The sequence below is a fragment of the Papaver somniferum genome, chromosome 2 (assembly GCF_003573695.1).
Source record: "Papaver somniferum cultivar HN1 chromosome 2, ASM357369v1, whole genome shotgun sequence".
Lineage (NCBI taxonomy): Eukaryota > Viridiplantae > Streptophyta > Magnoliopsida > Ranunculales > Papaveraceae > Papaver > Papaver somniferum.
The window spans coordinates 42,952,127-42,973,763 of record NC_039359.1 but is presented as its reverse complement, the minus strand read 5'-3'; the positions used below and the strand labels follow the sequence as shown (position 1 = coordinate 42,973,763).

General features: G+C 37.2%; 1 protein-coding gene and 1 long non-coding RNA gene across 6 annotated transcripts; one reads left to right on the top strand and one right to left on the bottom strand.

The window, feature by feature from the left end:
- The first annotated feature begins 195 nt into the window (after nucleotides 1–195).
- On the top strand, nucleotides 196–4,241 carry LOC113347481. 5 transcript variants are annotated; one of them, XR_003358996.1, is made up of 7 exons: nucleotides 196–815; nucleotides 926–1,187; nucleotides 1,318–1,430; nucleotides 1,544–1,766; nucleotides 1,971–2,173; nucleotides 3,034–3,157; nucleotides 3,315–4,241. It is a non-coding gene; the product is annotated as an uncharacterized LOC113347481 (long non-coding RNA). The 5 variants fall into 5 exon arrangements; XR_003358995.1 differs by having other exon boundaries at nucleotides 926–1,195; XR_003358994.1 differs by having other exon boundaries at nucleotides 926–1,199.
- A 4,004-nt stretch (nucleotides 4,242–8,245) lies between these two features.
- LOC113347480 (aspartic proteinase-like protein 1) lies at nucleotides 8,246–12,643 on the bottom strand. Its single transcript, XM_026591144.1, has 10 exons — nucleotides 12,065–12,643; nucleotides 11,768–11,906; nucleotides 10,836–11,077; nucleotides 10,464–10,691; nucleotides 10,220–10,358; nucleotides 10,061–10,131; nucleotides 9,870–9,969; nucleotides 9,495–9,555; nucleotides 9,333–9,404; nucleotides 8,246–8,822 (listed from the first exon to the last, which is right to left on the bottom strand). Exons 1-10 carry the CDS (start codon nucleotides 12,376–12,378, stop codon nucleotides 8,590–8,592), a joined length of 1,599 nt encoding a protein of 532 aa, XP_026446929.1. The 5' UTR covers nucleotides 12,379–12,643; the 3' UTR covers nucleotides 8,246–8,589.
- Between the last annotated feature and the right edge of the window lie 8,994 nt (nucleotides 12,644–21,637).

Here is a 21,637-nt window from a genome sequence, read left to right as displayed (position 1 = left end):
AAAAATTCGAACAGAAATAAGCCGTTACAATTGTTTTTTACGCGTGCCACTCACACGCCTGGCCACACTTTGTTCGTAACACTATGATTTTGTGCGTGTCATTCACACGCGTGACATATTTTTCCACCCAAAAATCCTTAAACAAGAGAATATTTCCTCCCTAACCTAGATAATCCTTTCCGATCTCGAATTTTCTCACTTTCATTTATTTTCTTTCATTTCTCTCTCTTTTCTCAAACCCGCCTCTATTTTCTCTTTTCTGATCTTTGGAAAACTGATGTTCAATGAACTGTTCATTGAGTTTAAGGTTTCGATTTCAGTTTTGATCCGTGTAAGTCATCATCAGTTGTTTTCTATTTTAGGGTTTCATCATCTGTTATATCAGATTTTAGGGTTTCATCATTAGGGTTTTGTTCATGTTTTGGGTTCGATTTGTAGAGAGCTTTCTGAAGCTGGTTACTCTGATGTTGAAGTTAGGGTTAGAGAATATAACGACGGCAAGGGTCGTGTTGTCTCGAACTTATCGACCAAAAACAAACCCTAGAAATTGGTTTCAATACACACAAAATCGAAATCTCCCGACAAGAAATTCAATTTCATCAACAAATATTGCACTTACCTCAGAAGCTACACTCATCCCCGACTCCTCCTCCACTTCACTTTTCATCACACCGTCAATGGCGTCTAACGGTGGCGAAAGTGGAGGCACTGTTAACGATGGTAGTTAGGTTTTCAAAATTTTTTCATCAAGCAGTGTCAAAATTCGAAGAGGTGATATCAGAAAGTGGCCTATCAATGGTACTTCTGATGCCATTGTAAGTTTTCTTAAAATTTCTTAGATTTACTCAATTCAATTTGATTCCTTTGAATTCACTCTGAAATCTCTAGGGTTTGGTCACTAATTTACTGATTCTGTGGGTTTTAGGTCTAGTGGGTTTAGTGGCCTGACAGTGGTGGTGGTAGTCAGAACTGCAAACCCCACTCCAGAGGTGGTGATGGTGGTGCAGGGCGGTACGGAGGTGGTCGGATTGGTAACCAGAAATGTGAACTTCATTAATTGTGAAGGTGTGGTCAGAATTGTAGACCTCATTCTGGAGGTGGTGGGATTGGTGATCTGATATGTAAACCTCATTGTGGTGGTGGTGGTGACTAATAAGAGCTCCGAATTGGGAGAATTTTACTATTAGGTGGAGGTGTAGGTGCTGGTCAGATTTGTATAACTCATTGTGAAATTCTGTGACATTTTATATTGGCTTGCATTGCCCATGTGGGGTTGTTCTGTGATATGAGTATTTGATGACCCTTTTCTTGTGACAGGTAAATGCAGCTAATGAACAGATGCTTGTAGGTGGAGGAGTTGATGGAGGTAAACACGCATCTCCCCAGTTGAATAAGCGTTCTGCATCTGGTTCAGTTAAGAAATGGGTTGAGTAAGTTTTTCGATATTTTCTTCTAGTGTTTGTATTGGATAAATGTTTCGGAAATTTTTAATTTTTAGGAAAGTGGATTTTGATTGAGAAATACGTGTTTGTTGCTATTGTAGGTTGAATTTGAAGGATGTTGATCCGCAAACATTCATTGGAATGTCATGCAAGGAAATTAGTTAGGGGCATTATGCCGTTCATTGATTGGGTTATATCATTTTTTAGTTATTGTGTCTTTCTTCTGAATTTTAACTGGTTGAATTATAGGTATACCAGCCTTTAGATAAAGATTGGTATCCAGGATCAGTTGCGGGATTTGATCCAGAGACCAAGGCGCATCAGGTTTGTTTCTTACTTTCATCATTTAACTGTGGTGTTCACTTATTAACCCATTGTCTGTTTGAAAGACTAGATATATACTTCAAAAGTTTCTTAGCATGATTCTTATATCTTGATCATACTGTTTGCTTGAAAGCATGTATATGGTTATCTGGGTGCTCAATGATATCTGGAGTCAATTGTTTACATGTGCAACATAAAATGCAGGTTAAATATGAAGACGGAGATTGTGAAAATGTAACTCTTTCAACTGAAAAGATAAAGTTTTATCTTTCTCGTGAGGAAATGCAGTCTTTAAAACTGAGACCGCGTTCTGCGAACAGCGACATTGGCGGCCTTGGCTATGATGAGATGCTTGTGCTGGCTGCGCAGAGCTTGAAACTGGGATATAATATGGGATAAATTAACAGGTTGGTTAGCTACGTTAATTAATTGTACAGTGAAAAGTATATTCTGTACACATTTCATGACGTGACAGTGTCATCCAAGGTTGTTTTAGTGGCCTTCAATATAAGTGTAGGTTTGGACAACATCGGTTAATTAAATCAGGCTGACATATACAGATTTTCCAATGCTCTCGCTGCCCATTGGTATCATAGATATACACCATCTTGTCTGATCTAGTCTGCTCTGAGTAGAAATCTGGGAATCTCAAATGTGATTTTGGGGCATCTTATATTATCTCCGGCAACCTTGGTTTTTGTTCTTTAGGGGTCAGGTTTTATTTGATTTAGGCATTATGTTTTTACCATTAGAACGAAAACAGTGATGTGCGAAATTCACTTCTTTGTTAGTAAAGAAGCATTATGATAACAAATGCAGCCTTTTTTATAATTACGACAAGGAAGCACTTATCTTATCCTTGTTTTTTTTAAATGGTAAAGGAACTCTCATTTCGTCGCCATCTTTGAAGTCCTAAGATATTACTTTCAGTTTTGCTTCTTTTTTGTTCCTTGAATATATTATTCTTTCTGGCTATTGAATTCCATTTTTGCTATCCCCTCAAATTTTACTAGACTGCTTTTAAATCGGGGATTTTGTTTTCCCGCTAAATGATGTAGATAAGTTAGACAGCCTACAGTATCTGAATTGCATGTGTTCCGTGTTAATGAGATTACTAGCCTGCAATATGTTTTCTTGCTTGTCTAGTACAAATTAGTATAAAAAAACACTTCACTCGAATTGTTGGTGACTCAATAAGTTATTTTGGGTATCACTCTTTTTCTCTTCAGCTGAGATTATAAGCGTCTTTATATTAATTATGGTGTAGGTTACGCAATGTGGCCAGCAGTTGTTGTGAATGGATCAGATATTGCTGCATTTAAAGCTCTTAAATCCAATGTAATTGAGAAATCAGTTTGCGTACAGTTCTTTGGAACCCACGACTTTGCAAGGTTTGCTACTGTTCTGTATAGTGCAAGAACCTCAAATTTACCTTGAAATTCATTCTTCTTAAAGGATATAATATACGAGTTTTGATCGATGAGTCTTGTTATATGCTAATGGGTCAGATGTAAATTCATTCTAAACAACTTCCTTATCATTGGACAGGATCACTGTGAACTGAATTTAGGAACTTATGTATTCCCTTAGAATTTGGTACTTGGAAGAGTTTGTGTTCTACTTTGACATGAAGTGGTTGAATGTGGATGATGGATGGAATGAAAGTTGGACGCAGGTTAATTGAAATTTCGGCTTATGTAGTCCCAACATAGCTCAGGCTTCTTCTTGTTGGACATTGCTAGCTCTCCTTAATGCTCCCCTTCCCATGACATATGCTCCTGCGGAGTTCCGAATTATAATTCCAATACCATCTGACAAAGACCTAGAATTATAAGCAGCATCAATATTAATTTTCAAAAACTGCATAGGAGGGAGGTTCCCAATTATGATGTAAGGTATAATTATGAATGTTGGAATGATTATGAGTAGTAGGAGAGATTCCTAGATGATGTTGTGCAACATGTGCATTAACTGGATAGATGAAAGAGTTATGATTGGGAGTTATGTTGCTAAAAAAAGCTCTACATCTGAGTTTCTGAATGAAATGTATAATGCACATGGCTAATTGTATAATCTGAGGGGTCTTCTGAATGTTGATGATGGAATCTTTTAGCTGCCAAGTCTGAATCCAAGATAAGATAGAAGAATGCTGCAAAATGGAATGAAATTGTTGAGGAAAAAAATACTGCCATATTGCCTTAGAGAAAGGCAATGAAGAAACATATGATCCAGGTTTTCTGTCTGGTGTAGACTGCAAAGCACACAATGAAATCAGTATTATGCATTGGGAACTGCTTTAGAAAATTTTGAAACTCGTAAGGTCCTTTCAACTTCCAGAAGGATAACCAAAAATGTTGAGATAAGCCCATAGAGTTGTCTGTGATCAAATCCTTGTCACAAAGCATCTTGTAAGTTGAGGCAGTTGTAAAAATACTAGTACTTTTAAAAAGCCATTAATTTATCTTCTTGATCTAACTGAATGGGTATAGTTAAAATGGAGTTCACCTGATCAGGCGTAAAAAGGTGACGAAGAAGCGCCACATTCCACTTTTCAGCACGAGTATCTATAAGATCTGAAAACCAGTGATACTTTGAAGTATCCAAATCCCCCAATTTTGTAATGCATAATTCGTAATATGAATCCACTTAGAGGTCCAGATGTCAATGGGTACCATTACCTACATGCCTGAAAAAGCGGGGGTCTAACAACCATACCCAATATTTAGCTTAGCAATCTGTATGGACAAAATCCAATGTACTTTCTAGAGAATCAACTAGACAGTCAGACTCAATCTAGACAAAAAGTATATCAAAGAGATTTTATCTCTATCTCTCGATTTAAATCTTACTCAAGCAAACTGCGAGTCTCAATTTAAATACAAGAGAGATAATCTTGGATGATACCAAAGACCAATATCCAAGTGTCAATCAATTTAAATCAACAACCAAAAGGTCGGATATTCTAATTGATTGAACAACGCACAACCTGTATTATTTCAATTATATAAACAAATATAATGCGGAAAATAAATAACACAGACACCAGAAATTTTGTACGAGGAAACCGCAAATGCAGAAAAACCTCGGTACCTAGTCCAGATTGAACACACACTCTATTAAGCCGCTACAAACATTGTTAGGAAAACCATGGGTTTCATATTTTAGGTTTGAAACCATATTGAGGTGGATTTTCTTATCTAGGTCTGATAGAGTTTAGGAAAGAGTTTGGTATCCTAATAGGAGACTAATACTTGGTGGCCAAGTTTGTGTTCTTTATATATAGGACTAGAATTGTAGGTTTGTAGACATCCAGCCTAAAAGAGTAGTAAATCCTTGTGCCTAGGATTTTGGTCTCTTTTGTAAGGAGGGTCGAGCGCTACCATGAAGGTTACTATCGGTGTGAGAGCAAAGCTTGTCTAGAGAGGATTTTGGTGTTCTAGTGTTTAAGGCCAAATCTCTAGTGTTTCTATGTTTCTCCTATGTTACTAGCAACCATGAAGAAAGTGTAAAAGAGAAGACATGAGGCTGGTTTAGAGAGTTGGATTCTATTGTTTCTTTAATGGTGTTCTCAGGTATGTCTTGTTAACTCTTTGGGTCTTATATGGGTTGGTTAAAGAGCATGTAATGATCTTGGTTTATAATGGAAGTTTTTCTGGTGGTGTTTGTTGGATGTGGATGTAACATGTAAAGGTGAACCATGTATATCTTGTGTTGTGATTGTGTGTGCTTCTTTATCTTTTGTATTTCTTATTATATTTCCCATGTTTAATTCAAATCACCAATTCCCCTTTGTGATCATGTGTTCCGATGTGCTCTGGGTGCCAATTTCACTAACACATACCCTTTTCCATGAAATGTATTTCTGAGAATGAGGGTTGTTGTAATTATTCCACCAATAACTTCTCTAAATTCTGTCAATTTGATGAATTTTTTTTTCACGTAATTTAAAAACCTGCATTTGATACATGGCTATGGTGCTCAGAACAACATTCACTTGAGTAGTTTTTCCAGCTTGATTAACAATTTTACTCTACCAACCCTGCAACTTATTGTACATGTTATCAATAATACTTGTGTCTGGATTTGTGCATCATAATAGGTATACCAAATATTTTTCTCCAAGTCCTTTCATACCAAAAATACCAGTTATACTAAACTTATACGCATTAGAAGTGTGTTTACCAAAATACAAAGTAGATTTATGCATATTTATCACCTGATCTGAAGCTTTCCGAAAATGTAAAGCAAGTGTTGAAGATGTCTCATCTGAGAAGAATTAGCTTGAAAAAATAACAAACAATCATCTGCAAAAAAAAAAAACAGATGATTGATTGAAGGACAATGTTGATTAATTTTAATTTGTGAAAGATGACCAGAATCAATACTAAGCTGCAAAAGTCGAGAAAAAGCTTCCATGATGAAAAGAAATAAATAAGAAGACAATGGATCTTCTTGGCGGATACCCTGAATCGTAGAATAAGTTGAACTACGACTATGATTAATAAGAATAGAGATATTTGAAGTACATATACACTGATCAATCGAAATAATCCAGTCATTACGAAACCCAGTTGCCAAAAAATAGACAACAAAAAATACCTCCCTGTCGAATGCTTTCGACATCAGACCTACCAGAGCCTGCTTAATCTTTGTAAGTTTCATACTATACAGGATCTCATGAGCAATAAAGATATTGTCTTGGAAATGTCTACCTGTGATAATAACAGTTTGAGTAGGAAATATAATGTCTGTCAAGAAGAGGTTTAAGACGGTTAACTAAAAATTTTGAAATAATTTTGTAGCTAACATTACACATACTGGTTGGTCTGTAATCAGCAGGGGTTTTTGGGTTTTGTATTTTGTATTTTAGGAACTAACACTTGATAGGTATAATTAATGGCTTTGAGCATATGTTTATGTGTTTTCCGTTTTAATTAAAACTATGTTAAAACAATATTTTAATAAAACACTAGTTAATTTTTGGTTGTAGTTTCATATAGGAAATGGAGTCGCAAGGTAGATACGAAGCCGCAATTGGCAAGCCATTCAAATTATACGAATGTTATTTACTCCTGAAGCTGAGGTTGCCCGATGTGGTATGCCGAGATTCTGGTGAAGATGGTGATGAAGACTAGTACCGTTGTACCGACCGTAAAGGTTTTGTGGGTAAACCTATGGCAAACCCTCCCGAGACTACACTCGGTCGTTAGGGACACCTAAAGGTTTAAAGGTTTAGTGCACGGGCTAAGTGCAGTTGTGTTGCCTACGACAGTGAGCTAGGTTTAGTTTTCAATAATTATTAAGTGTACTACGTTGTGTTGTATCTGAATAAAATGATTTTTTTACGCGTATTTCTCGCTTCTATTTACAATCATCGATCTTAATACGACTTCTCGACTCAATGTGTATGCTACACCCCGTTAGGTAGATTGCCATTCTAAAAAATGGTCAGCACAATGCGCCTTAAACACGCTGATCCAACGCAACGGAAAAATTCGTATTGTTATTACCGGAATTCTCGTTAGGTCCTACCCGTCCTAGTATACCAAGATGACCTCACTTTTCTTAGAATAGTATGAGAGAGAGTTGTCTTTCCATTGTACCTTGTCCTTTCTTATATAGACTTTCCAAAAGCCCCTTCTTTCTATGACACCTTGCCATGTGTCCTAAACTTCCTTAATTACAACTAATGCCATCACTTCTCTAATATAACCTTCTTCTTTCTTGTTAATTCCTTTATTGTCTCTTCTATCTTATGAATATTTCTTTGATGGATTTCGGCCTTAGTCCCCATGTTTTGTGTGTGACCTTTCCCCTCTGTGGGGCACCCCAGCCTAGTTAAGGGGAATTATTTTTCATGTATCAACACGTATAACAAGAAATCTCGGAAACGTCTACCACAGCCCGAATGTCAAGAATTTGTTGGTTGATGAAACTAAAAAGTGAATGTCGACAGGGTTTAAACGGAAAAAGGTCAAGAAACAGACAATGCGTACCCGTTTCTAAAATACAAAAACGGTTAATGAGTAGTCGTTCCTCTTAAACGGTTAATAGTTAAACCGGGTTTTATTGAAGAACGGACTGGCTAGCCATTTTCACCTTTTTGAGAACGGATAACCATTGTCTGTCTCGGGAGTCTTCCCACTGAGATTCTCACAGAGCAGGAAAGGGGAGAGGTAAGAGGTGCTTTAGACTACGATTTTTTCAGCGGGGAAGAGCTTGAGAAGCTCCATAAGACCCGGTCTAAGCATGACTAGATGCCGGAGTCAGGAGTCAGAAAGTGACAGCATCGACAAAGCATTCTACTAACTGCCGTATAGGGAAGCAAACACGTAGGATTCTGAACGATAAGGCCCCACCTGCACCAGATAGAACCTTGTGAGAAAGTTTAACCATGCCTAGACTCCATGTACAAAAGGCGCAAACATATAAAGGAACGTGTCGCCGCTGCAAGACGTGTACCCTTTTCATCAAATCCGGAAGAAGAAAAAAAATGAAAAATCATAATCCCAACTAGAGAATATTCATGTGTCAAGTTACAGATACAACGGCATCGCTACGCCCAACATACTGTGAAACAGCTCAGTAACACAACCTACGGTTTTACAAGGATAGCAAACTCAAAACTATAGCGAAACCAAAATGTGAATGTAAACATCCCCAAGTATTCTCTACGAACTCCAATGCATCCAATGACTATTGAAAGGGAAACAAAAAAAACCCTACACTGGATAACATAAAAAGCTTTGACATGATTAAAAACATTTACAGGCATACTATCTCTCTATACATAGATAGAATCTAAGAGAACATATTGCCTAACTTAGATTACTGAACGTAAGAGGGAGGTGACGAGAAGTAATAAGCTCAATTGGGCAGGTAACTGCAATTTGTTCATAAACCGTCTTGAGGCAGTCGAGGGAGTAGTAGTTCTGCCAGCTACCGCAGGAGCGACTGCATGTTTACCGCCACCTGTACTCTGCTGCTCATTTGTTGGTAATGGGTTCTCTGGTTTATCTTGATCGGAGGTACCTTCTGTATTGCTGAGATCTTGACCTGTACGTAAACAATGACAGACTAGGCTCAGATCACTGCTTTCAAGGAGCGAATTCGGATTTAACGTGGGTTAACGAAATATTCCCATGTGATTAAAAGAATAAAATCATGATCATGTCAGATTGTCCACACCAATCACTCAGCCATTCTTGCTCATAAATGGCAGTGTCTCCACAAAATTGTAGTACTTATGCGGGAGGTCAAAGCACCTTATAAAATGAGAAAGGCAAATGTACGCAACTGCAGAATTACTAAATGTTTGATATGGTTGAACTATAATTATTAATTAGAGTAAAGATGTGCAGACTGAAGGTGTGTCTTGACACTGCCAAATCTCATTAAATTCTGTCATCGATTACATGTTAAAAAGTAGCAACTTCAAGGAGCTTTATGACCCAAATTCATCTAAAGTCCAACACTAACAAAATTGATAATACCGTTGTTAACTGTGAAATGATTATCAAGTCCTAGCTAATATTATCAAGAATAGATGGAAGCACAGTTACTCACAATTGGAACGTGACCAATGCAGGTTCAACTTTTCCCTGTCAAACACTACACGGTAACCCGTCATAAAGTTCTCTGCAAAAAAAAAATGTAATTAGTGATCAGAAAAAAAAACTTGGATGCAGAGAACAAAAAGGATTCCAAAAGGCAAAATTTTCAACTTACGGCCAATGATGCCGTAATTTATTGCTGATGGTTGTATGGCCAAACAAAAGCCAGTAACCTCCTGTAGCGAAAAATTAAGAGTACTTGAGAATTCAACTAGTAAGTTAGAAGCAGTGCATGCATAAATATAAATACTGTACAGATACATCATGGTCCAGTACTCGATATTTTAGTGATCTGTGTTTTAATTTTGATTTAAAAAATTGTTATGATAATGGCAGTCTAATATGCTTCTCAAAAAAAAAATTGTTATGATAATGGCAGTCCAATTGCTCTCAAAAATTCATCCAGAATGATCCAAAATCCACTTCATATCCCCCACCATATGGGCATGTGATTATGGGAAAGCAATACAGATATGAGAAGGGTATTTACCTCATTTTCGTAGATAAGAAAAACAGGATTATGGACCTCAAAGCTGTTGTTATGAGGAAACATCAAAGACAAGGTAGGAATCTTGTGCAACCCCTCTGAACTGTTCAACACGAGGCAAACACAAGTTACCTCAAAAAGGAGCACGCAGGAATATTCTGAAACTTCTTACCAACATCTAACAAACATCATACCTGGTCTCGTAGCAGTACTCCCAAGGGGATCCTTCATAACTAGACCTTTCAGTACTGATTTTCTTGTCAAACTATCAGTAAGGATAACAAATAAGATGGTAATTGAACCAAACCAAACAGAAACAGATTTCAGCCAAGGAATTGTGATAAAAGAACTACCTCCGAGACGACTTCCCCATATACTTTCTTTGGAAGGAACGTGAATGACGTGCCACTATCAACCTGTGCTTCGAACTTGGTTTGCTCCAAACAAGAACTCCCTATGCAACAACCCTCCACTCCAACCATGTAGGCATCACTGAATATAACAAAAGCCAAATTAGTCAAAGCATAACTAATGACGTGGACAACCAACGGTAATCTAATGCACATGTTTCATATAAAGTTGTCAAGACTGCCATACATTTTCCCATCCAATGGCAAGAAAGATGTGGATTTTTGAGATGCAGCTCCTTTGTCCCCAAAGAAAATTCGACCAGAATCATCATCATCAAAGCACATTGAGAAAGAGTTTGGTGCCAATCCAGCTTTTGCTAGAGAACTTAGAATTGAAATGTCCCCTAGTCCCAATCCCATTACACCATCAGGAGCAACTCCGTCCAAATATACACCACTCTGTTTTCTACCACACCTGTGTGATGAAAAGACCCCTGACTTAGTACTGACAAAATTAAAATACTTATCAAATCAATAATCATAGTCTAAGAAAATACTAACATTAGAATTGAGAACTTCAACATATACAACTGTAGATAGAAGACAAAATAGAACACACCCTATGATGACTGGAGCTTGCACCAAACTCTTTGATGCATGACCACTGCTTGAGGCCAAGTGTAGTGTATCTTCGACTAGCAACCCAGAACTCGACGTATTATCTGAATAATAGTTAGCAATATAAGGACAGGGTTGCTTTGGGGTTTTGCAATTGGAACCCAGCTGACACAACTCATTGCTGCAAGATACGTGCTTGCTGGTGCTTGACTCAGATGGGCTATACTCACTCAAATCTCTATCCTGCATAATAGATGCTCCTACCAGGGAGCACCTGCCAATCAATCATTGGAAATAAGTGCTAAACCTGTTACCAAGTCTTAGCATGAAACCCTAAAACTTGATGCATCAGGAATCCTGAATTATGTTTGTGAGTAGAGTGATAACAAATTTACTAACAATGCTCTGTTAAAGGTCTATGGATTACATGATGGCGAAGTAACAATCCAGAAGCATGGGGATTTTCTTTTTGTAGCAGATTCATAGATAATAGCAAAGTTACAATTGAGTAGATGCTGAGGGTTATAGTTACTTTGAGATGCAAAAAAGGTAAAGAAATCCAAATTTGTTACTTCCCAACCTGATAAAATTGTTTATACACAAATTATAAACATCATTTACAAGCACCACTCCTTCCTGAATGAAACATACTTGTGCAACACATTTATTCTAGTACGAATTTATAAAGTTGATGAATAAACCATGACAAATCTCTATATGAAGATGGTGTTACTCAAGCTTACCGGTTTTGTTGATGAAGTGCATTAACAAGTAAATTACAGCTTATCAATTAATATTTATGAAATAACTAATAGCCCTCACTTTGATTACAGCAACTTGGGTCGCAAAGTAATAATTAACAAAAAATGTATATGGGCAATCATTTTCTTATTTGAACAAAATCAAGAAAGAAAGTACAGTTGATTTGCATACCAGACTATTGTAGTGACTAGCAGAAAGTGGAGCGCATTCTATGCAATCACATGGAACCCATAGCAAATCACTACCAGCATCCAAAGCAACAAGAAATGAAACATTTGGTGTTCCAATATCAATCCATGTATAATGTAACCTATCCAACAACAACCATACAAATGTATAAGAATTTGAAATTTATAAGTCTCCTACTATGCCCATTGAACCCTAGCTGTTCTAACTAAATTCAACATCCAGATACACAACATTTAAGAAAATCTTACAAAAGTAGCTAAAGAAGGAAAAAAAACTCACCAGCCAAAGTCATCTCCAAAGGAAATAGTTTTACTCCCTTGAGAAGGAAACAAGAACTGATATTCAGCTCCAAGTTTCATATTCTGTCTCTGATAATCATTACCCACTAATAACTGATAATAATCTAAACTCTTACGTTTCGGCCATGAACTTAACATTTTATCTCCCCCATTTTTAGAAACCCTAAATTCTTTCATTTCATCAGAGAATCTATGAATAAGCTTCGATGTAAAAGTAGCAGCGACAACTACTACACTCAAATCAGTAAGAACAAGAGCAGTCATTACTAGACAAACCAGTAACCGAGTCTCCATAACTAGTTCACTCTAAATAATTGAAAATAGACTTCACTCTCTTCACATTCTAGTGTTTTTTTCACGTCGATTAGATAAGATGAACTTATAGATTTTGTAGCGGTAAACTAGGTGGTGAAGATCTAAGCAGCTGAGTGTAATTTATGGAGAAATGGAAATCTAGGGTTTATGCAAGAAAGCTTTTTTTGGTTGGAGAATTAATAATGAAAGTATACTGAAAAAGCAGAAAAGGAAAGTGTTCGTGTTTCCAACCTCTGTTGTGAATATGCACACTACTAGAGGAATTTGCGCCGAGACTGCTACTTTACGCTTGTGCGCATGGGCCTTAGATAAATCCTTCCTTCGGAACGATTAACAGTGTTGTAGCCGTTTATGAAAAGTTGAAAACGGTCATAATTAGAAAAAATTACCCATTCTCTGTTTCCTTGCAAGTAGAAAGGCGAGGATTCAGTTCCGACTAGTAGAAATGTTAGCAAACAATCACAATCTATCCCACTTTACATAAGGTCTACTAAGAGCAACTGCAGTGGACGAGCAAACCTATAATTATGGTCTATGGACGAGACGCAACGGGACGGAGTAAAGACTAAAATCTGGACCAAAATCAAATTTCAGACCATATTTGGTCTGGGACCAAGACCAAAACTATATATAGTGAAGCGGATGTATAATCACCGTTTGTCATCGGGCGTGTATATAATCTACGCCTGTTGTGAAACGTACGTAAAGTCACCGCCCCATAAAGAGACGTGTATATAAGTTACGCCCGGTTCAGGCGTTGCTGAAATGTTCGCCCGTTGGGACGTTGCTAAAGTTTACGCCCCACGCCAGGCGTTCATAAAATTAACGCCCCATTCAGACGAAGATTATACAAACGCCCCAGCCCGGCGTTGATATTGTTAACGCCCCACGCCAGGCGTATATATAGTTAACGCCCCATCCCGGCGTTGATATTGTTAACGCCCCACTCCAGGCGTATATATAGTTAACGCCCCAGCCCGGCGTTGATATTGTTAACGCCCCACGCCAGGCGTTTATATAGTTAACGCCCCATCCCGGCGTTAATATAGTTAACGCCCCACTCCAGGCGTATATATAGTTAACGCCCCAGCCCGGCGTTGATATTGTTAACGCCCCACGCCAGGCGTTTATATAGTTAACGCCTGTTGTTGAGCGGACTTAATAGCTCCGCCCCAAGCTTGAGTTTAAAAAAAAAAATTAAAACGTTAGACAAAATTGATTTTGAAATTTTTTTATACCGTTGGTAATTTGAACGTTGAAGAAAATGGAACGTTGGATAATTTGGAACGTTGGAAAGTTTGGAAGACATTTTGGAACGTTGAAAATTTCGGAAGAAACACCTATATATACACATGAGATCCTGTGACATTTTCCCACGACTAATACTTCAAACTATCTATCACACCAATAAGAAGAAATATTATTTCTGCTTTCAAATCATTTGGAAAATTTTCACCGATTCGCTTACAATGGCACCAAGAGTAGCACGAGGTCCAAATTTTACGACAATCGAAGATGTAACAATGTGTAAAATTCATTTATCTATATCTCAAGATTCTAGTGTTGGAGCTGATCAATCAGAGGCGACGTTGTGGACTCGTATCAAGGATGATATTGAACTTCATTTACCTAATAATCCAGAGCGGTCTTGGAGTTCTTGGCAAAAAAGATATCAGGGAATAAGTAAAGATGTGGCGTTATTTTCGGCAAAAGAGGCAGAAGTTGAAGGTGAATATCATACTGGATGGGGTCCTGAAAAGAAGGTAAGCATTCTTGATTTTTCGAACAATTGTTTTCTAATATTTAATAAGCGTCCATGTACTTAAGTGTTTTTAAAAACATTAACAGCTTGAAGAAGTTAACAAGAGGTTCAAGGAATGCAACGATGGGAAAAAATTTAAGCACGAAGAGTGCTACCCAATTGTGTTAGAAAATATAAAATATAATCGGCGATCGACTTTTGTATTCGATACGACGCATGATTTGGACACTTATGAGAATAACGAGGAAGATGATGAAGGACCGCAAACAACAACTCAAGGAGAGACCGGTAACGACACAGATGGGGGAGACATAGAGAACACATATCTTCGTAAGATGGGGAAAAAAGCAGCAAAAAGATTGAAGAAAACAGGGAGAGAGAAATCCAGTCACCAAGAGGAATTGATGGGAATAATTATTAAAGAACAACAAAATTTCAATACTCATTACCAAGCACAATCAAGATTCAAGATGGAACAAAGAGCAGCAGAGTTTGCAGCAAAACAAGCTGAACATGCGGCAAAAATAGCCAAGCAAGCTGAAGACGACGAATTTCGCATCATTATGATGGATCTTCAAAAAATGGATCCTGTACAACAAGAGTACTTCCAACTTCGCAGGGCGGAGATAGTTCGGAATAGAAGAAACCAATCTTAACACAAAGGCGGAATAGTTCAAACCTTAATTATTTCTCCTATTTAGTGATTAGTAGTATTATTAGTATTATTATGTTTTAAATTTCTTATTATCTGAACAATTAGCATTATTATTATGTAATTTTTGGATTTTAAATTTACTTCCGTTGATTTGAATTAAATTTCTACTTTTTTGAAACATACGACCTTAATTAAAACTTGAGGATGTTTACATACAAAGAGATAATAGAACGTACAGCAAAATCATTTGGGAAAACTTGAGGATGATTACCAAATTTAACATAGAAAGGAAATGACAAACGACAATTTTTAATTCCCATATTCTGCCCATATATATTCGATCAAGTCATCACGCAAGCGAATATGTGCATCTTTGTTACGCATTGCACGTCGGCGTTGCTGAGCTCTAATTTGGGAAAACTCGTCACTATTGCCTCTTAATATATTAACCGGTGCTGCGTTGCTACGTTGTTCATAAACATGTGGCCAGTCACCGGGTAGACGCTCATCCTCGACTATCATATTATGTAAGATAATACAAGTTTTCATGATATAGGCAAGCACATCTGGATTCCACATTCTTGCAGGTTGTTTGATGATTCCAAATTGTTGTTGAAGTACACCAAATCCCCGTTCAACATCTTTTCTTGCACCCTCTTGCATCGATGAAAATATTTCCTTTTTCCTACCAACCGGATGTTTAATGGCCATAATAATAGTAGGAATCTCTGGGTATATTCCATCACCTAGATAATACGGCATATCATATGAATGTCCGTTCACCTCATAGCTCACCGGCGGTGCTTTTCCTGTTACAAGACTTCGAAAAACATATGAACGGTTCATAACATTAATATCGTTGTTAGAGCCGGGCATACCAAAAAAAGCATGCCAAAACCATAGGTCATACGACACCACTGCCTCCAACACGATACTTTCGCTCCCTTTATACGCGGTGTAAGCCCCAGATTCTGCCGACGGACATTTATCCCATTTCCAATGCATGCAATCTAGACTACCCAGCATCCCAGGAAATCCCCGGTCTTTGTTTTGCTTGAGCAACAGTTCAATATCACCAGCCGTTGGTTCACGCAAATATTCTTTCCCATACACATTCACAATCGTCTTACAGAACCTACGAGTAGCTTCCAGCACAGTTGTTTCTCCTATGCGTAAGTACTCGTCTATTGCATCTGCCGCACATCCGTAAGCTAACATTCGTACTGCTGCTGTTACTTTTTGATGAGGGTTTAATCCTAAAACTCCACAAGCATCGGGCTTTTGAACAAAATATCTGTTTGCATTGGTAACACCTTCCACTATCCGGTTAAACAATTGTCGACGCATTCTAAATCTTCTGCGAAAAACATTGGGTGGTTGGTTTGGGTACGGAGAGAAATAGTCGTTCCATAGAAGTTCAGCCCCTGACTCACGATCTCTTGGTATTCTGATACGAGTTTGAGGCCATTTTGAATTTGTAACAAGGACTCCCAAACTAACGGCCATGTTATTTTGCATAATTGCTATTGCATCATCATCCGAGGAATAAAAACTACTATTAGAAGAAGAAGAGAGAAGAAACAGAAGAGCAATAATGAGCGGTTTTCTCATAGTGTTCCATTACTATATGAAGCAGAAGAGATGTATTGTTATTCATATATTGAGTGATCAGGTCTTTAATTTATAACCCATTTTCAAGAGCAAAAAAAACCAAAAATAGATATTTTTTTGGGTTCACGCAAAGTGTTTTCCAAAAAAGATAAAGTGTTTGTCAGTGACCTGATATGACTATACTATATATGATATGACTACTATATGATATACTATATATAAGATAAGAAAAGATAACTCCAAAGACAGGTCATCTAAATAGTCATAACAAATTAACCCTTCATATTATCATTATCCGAAGTCGACGATCTTGGTGCCATAAAAGGCATGTGCGTTCTCGATTGGTATTGACTGAGGACATTGTTGAAGCTGATCCTTGATTCATACAACTCCAAACTTGTGATGGCATTGTTTGGGAAAAGGAACCGTATCCAAGGGGAGGTTGGACAGTGTGCGGCATACGGAAAAGAGATAGTTGTTGCTGCAAATCAACGTTCGCATTATTTAGCCTTTGTATTTCTGCTTCTTTCGACATAATAACGTCCATCCTCTCCTTCGTTTGTTTTAATGTAAATTCGCGAAATTGTTGATTAAAATCAGCATTTTCTTGAAATAATGTGTAAGCTTCATGCTGTCAAGAAAAAATAAAATACATAAGTACAAATATACCAACAAAAATCGAACGTACAATAAAAAGTCGAAAGTACACTTACGTGGGATAATAGATGTGGAGGAGGGATATGTACATGTTCACAGGTTGTTCAATTGGTCCGTATACAAGTCACCGACATACCCATATGTTGGGCTTCCCAAATAGGATGAGTCACGTAATCTTTGTAGTTGGTTACCATTCTCCAGTATTGTAAATATATATCATAATCTTTAACAACTTGCACTATCTCTGTTGCATCGACCAAACCTTCTTTTTTAGGCGTTCGGCTTGAATATTGCCAATATCCCCTATAACTGTGTGTAGTCTTATAGGAACAGCGAAAGTACAATGGTTTTGCCGCCAACACCTTTCACCAAGATACATGTTGTGCTGTACAGTTAGAAAGGGAATAAGAATTTAGTAAGTATGTTATATAGAAAAAAAGTATGTTATATAGTAAGTATGTTATATAATAAAATTTAATTATTAACTCACAATGCCCATGTAAGAAAATATATATCTCGAGTCTGATAGCCGCGTAGCCGTGCATCCCATATCAGATGCAAGAACTTCTCTGTATGATTCCCATGGGCGCCATGTCACTTGTTCAGCAGTAAGCTTACTCAGTAAATCCCTACAACGGAAAATATCATTTGTATTCTTCGGTACATTCCATTTAGAAGATACGGGCCATTTTTGTTCTGTACTCGCCTCTGGGATTTCTGGTCGACATATGCCCAGGTATTCATACCCCCAAAACTACTCCATCAAAATAATTAGCCAATTTAATAACTTAGCAACAAAATAAACAATGAGAGGAAAAATAACTAGATTGAAAGAATACCTCTAATACTTGGAATGGACCACATAGTGCCTTCTGTCTCCTCCCAGATAAACGGAGTGCCGCATACAATTTCGAAAACGCAGCACCACCCCAGTCATACGTGGATACATCAAGATTTTCAAAAGCAGCTAACCATCCAGCATCAATATAAGTCTTTGCATTAGAAAAGAAAAAATGTCCCAAAACATACATGAAAAAGGCAATTGCTACTCTATGAGCAAGGGTGCTATCATTTTCAGCCGCAACCAACTTGTCTTCGAAGAAATATGACCTTAAATATTTAATTGTAATTGAATTTGAAACCCACGACGGTGCTTTTGGACAGAGCGTGACATCTTGGATATCCGGAAAGATATGCTCACGAACATGTTCAAATTGGTACTTCCCCGAATCATAAGGAACATCAGGCCCATCACCGATACTCAGTCCAGTCAACATGAGCCAATCTAGGGGGTGAATCCCATCTCACCAAATGGGAAGTGAAAAGTGTTTGTTGTATCCCAAAACCGCTCAGCAATATAATCAACCATTGAATGGTTGGTTTCGCTACATTGTATGTCCAGTAAATTTTGCCATCCCGCTTTTTCAATAATATATTTAGCTCTAGGACAGTGTTGTGAAATAGTTTGATAGTGATGAATTACCGATGCCAAAGATCCACGATGTTGATACTTCAATTTGTGCTCCCCTGTAAATGTGATGTCCGTAGTAGCGTGCGGTTTATCATCTTGCAGTATAGGAAACCTCCCTAACCGGGGAATATCAACCTCCTTAATTGTACCAGTAGGGATTAAGTTATAATCCTCTTCGGCTACAGATTTTTGTTTCTTGTTCGTCTTCATGCGACCATTGAACCGCGCTGTGAATTTGTTCAACATCTGTGCACACACAATATAGATGCAGTTACATTATTAAAAGACCAACCCTCATTAACGAATATTTTTATTAGTCCATCACCATTTATATTCCAAATACTATAAATCCTTAACACAAACCATATCAATTCCAAATTCTATAATTCCACAAACACAAATTAAATCGTCACCGATGCATTTCGAAAATCATTACAAGATTCCACAACCCAATTTAATCACTTCAAGATTAAAAATCACTAAAAAATCAATTCCATACTCACGCAATTAGCTCTTCTACATATGTAACTCCCAAAATTTACATAACTACAATTTACATAACTAAAATTAATCACCTCAAAATTCAATAAAAAACAATACAATTCAATTATTGGTAACCATATGCATACAACATGCAGAAAAGCAATATTAATCCAATAATTTACATAACTACAATTTTAAAATTAATCCAATAAATTTTAAAATTAATCCAATAATTTACATAACTACAATTATTGATAACCATATTCACTAAAATTAATTACCACAGACAACATGCAGAAAAGCAATAAAAAAGCTCTCAATTGAAATAGGTTGATTGAAACAGATGAGGGTGAGAACTATTTCCCACATAATCTACATACCACAGATTTTACAATACCCAAAAATTATAAATCTATTCCGCCCACAAATTAGATCTTCTATAACTATTTTAAAAAAAATTTAACCAAATTTACATAAGCAACAAATATGGTTTTTTTCACATACATATTAATCTCTAAAAAAACATAAAACACACATACCCAATTAAATTTAACCAATTTCATATTCATATTTGTTCGTTAAAACCCAATTTTATATAAAATAATTTTAACAAATAAAACCCTAAATAAATTATACAACAATATGGATAAAACAAAAGAGATTAAGAAAAAAAAACATACCTCTTTTGTAACCCGGGTTCATCAAGTATCTCGTTTTTTTTGTTTTCTTTTACTGCTCGTTACTATGATGTGTTGGTTTAGAAGCTGTGTTTGTGGGCGGTAGAAACAAAGAGGAGGTAGAAAAGAAAAGAAGAAGACGGAGACGATTAGGGTAAAGGGCAAGTGAACACGTGGGCTATACGTGGTGGTTAGAGATTGTCTGGGCTTTAATTCCACACGTGCTCGATACATGTGTTAATACAACTCCAACACTATACGTACGCCTGCCATGAGGCGTTGATTCCTTCATTCGCCTGAGTGAAACCAAGCGTTGATTATACGTACGCCTGAGAGAAGAGTGAGGCGTTGATTATACGTACGCCTGAGAGAAGCGTTGATTATACGTACGCCTGAGTGAGGCGTTGATTATACGTACGCCTGAATGAGGCGTTGATTATACGTTCGCCTGAAACAGGCGTTGATTATACGTACGCTTCATTCAGGCGTTGATTATACGTTCGCCACACCAGGCGTAGATTATACCTACGCCCCTTCTTCGAGCGTGAACTATATGTACGCCCCACAACCAGCGTATTCTTTACCAACGCCCCACAACCAGCATTAACTATATCTCCGCCCGGCCCAAACGAAGATTATACCAATGCTCCACATGCAAGCGTGGATTATACATCCGCCCGACTAAATATACTCCACTGCCTTAACGTGACACTACAGACTAAACTCAAATTTGATCGTTTGTTTTGGTCTTTGATCTTTGGTTTTGATCGTACCACTGTGGATGCTCTAAGGTGGGGGGATTTAAGGAATGCTTGCATATTTAATTCGGGGTTTAGGTCGAACCTGCTCAGGAGAGGTGGGTGGGTCTGTCCAGGGGGACTCATCCATCCAATAAAATACTACAGATAAACGTGTGGTTTTTTCATGACCTTAAACAACTCGGTGGAACCTCTTAGTCATAGGAAAAGAATTCTTTACCGGACACTGAGCATCCACAAAGGTCAATGATATCCAATTTTGAATCTTCGACCGGGCTTCTTCGTTGTTGACGAAATTCTTCCTATGTATATATAAGAGGGCTTAACCCGTGCCGTAACGGCACATGCATAATTTTTATTTGGTTATGTATTTTTTTTTACGCATGAATATTAAATATAATATTTATTAATTATTAAGTCTTTCCTTTTTATCAATGATAAAGGTAAAGGAAAAATAGATAAATATTTCTATTTTTCAGTCCGCAAATCTATGTACTCATATATGATCCATTTATAGCATTTTCCGTCTTGTCGCTCTCCCAAACTATGCCCCTCCTTTCCCCGAGTTGTATCCTCAATCCATCCATAGAAGTATATCGGTATTAGTTTTCCATAATTTTTCCCAAACAAAGAAAAGAACCATTATTTGATATGTTTATCTTATCAATCATTTGAAATGGTATTGCCCTTCTGCATATCCCTTATTAAGCTATGTAGGCTGTAACAAAATTCCAGCACCTGAACTCATACGTCTCGAGAATAATTATGTAGGTATTAACAGTACTCAGATCCTTGTTGATTTTGTCCCCTTTAAGAATAGTCTGAAAAGAGTAAAACTCAAAATACTCAACGATACATATCGCATTGTATGTTCTTGCTATTTCAATAACATAAAGAACAACTAATGTATTCGCTTAAGTTACTATATTTTAAAACGTTAAGCCATTTCCGATGGAAACCATTCTACTCATATAGGATCTAATTCTTCAAAATACCTAGATAGTATGTACATAATCCAATTCGGAGGGTATGGTTCACCGAACTGAATATGGGTAATGGTTTGTCATTTCCTAACATTGAGGCGTTTTCAGCATAGTTGGATCCAGAGTTGGCAAAAAACTCTATATTTATGCATTATCGGTCGAGAGTAATCCACGAATGGGT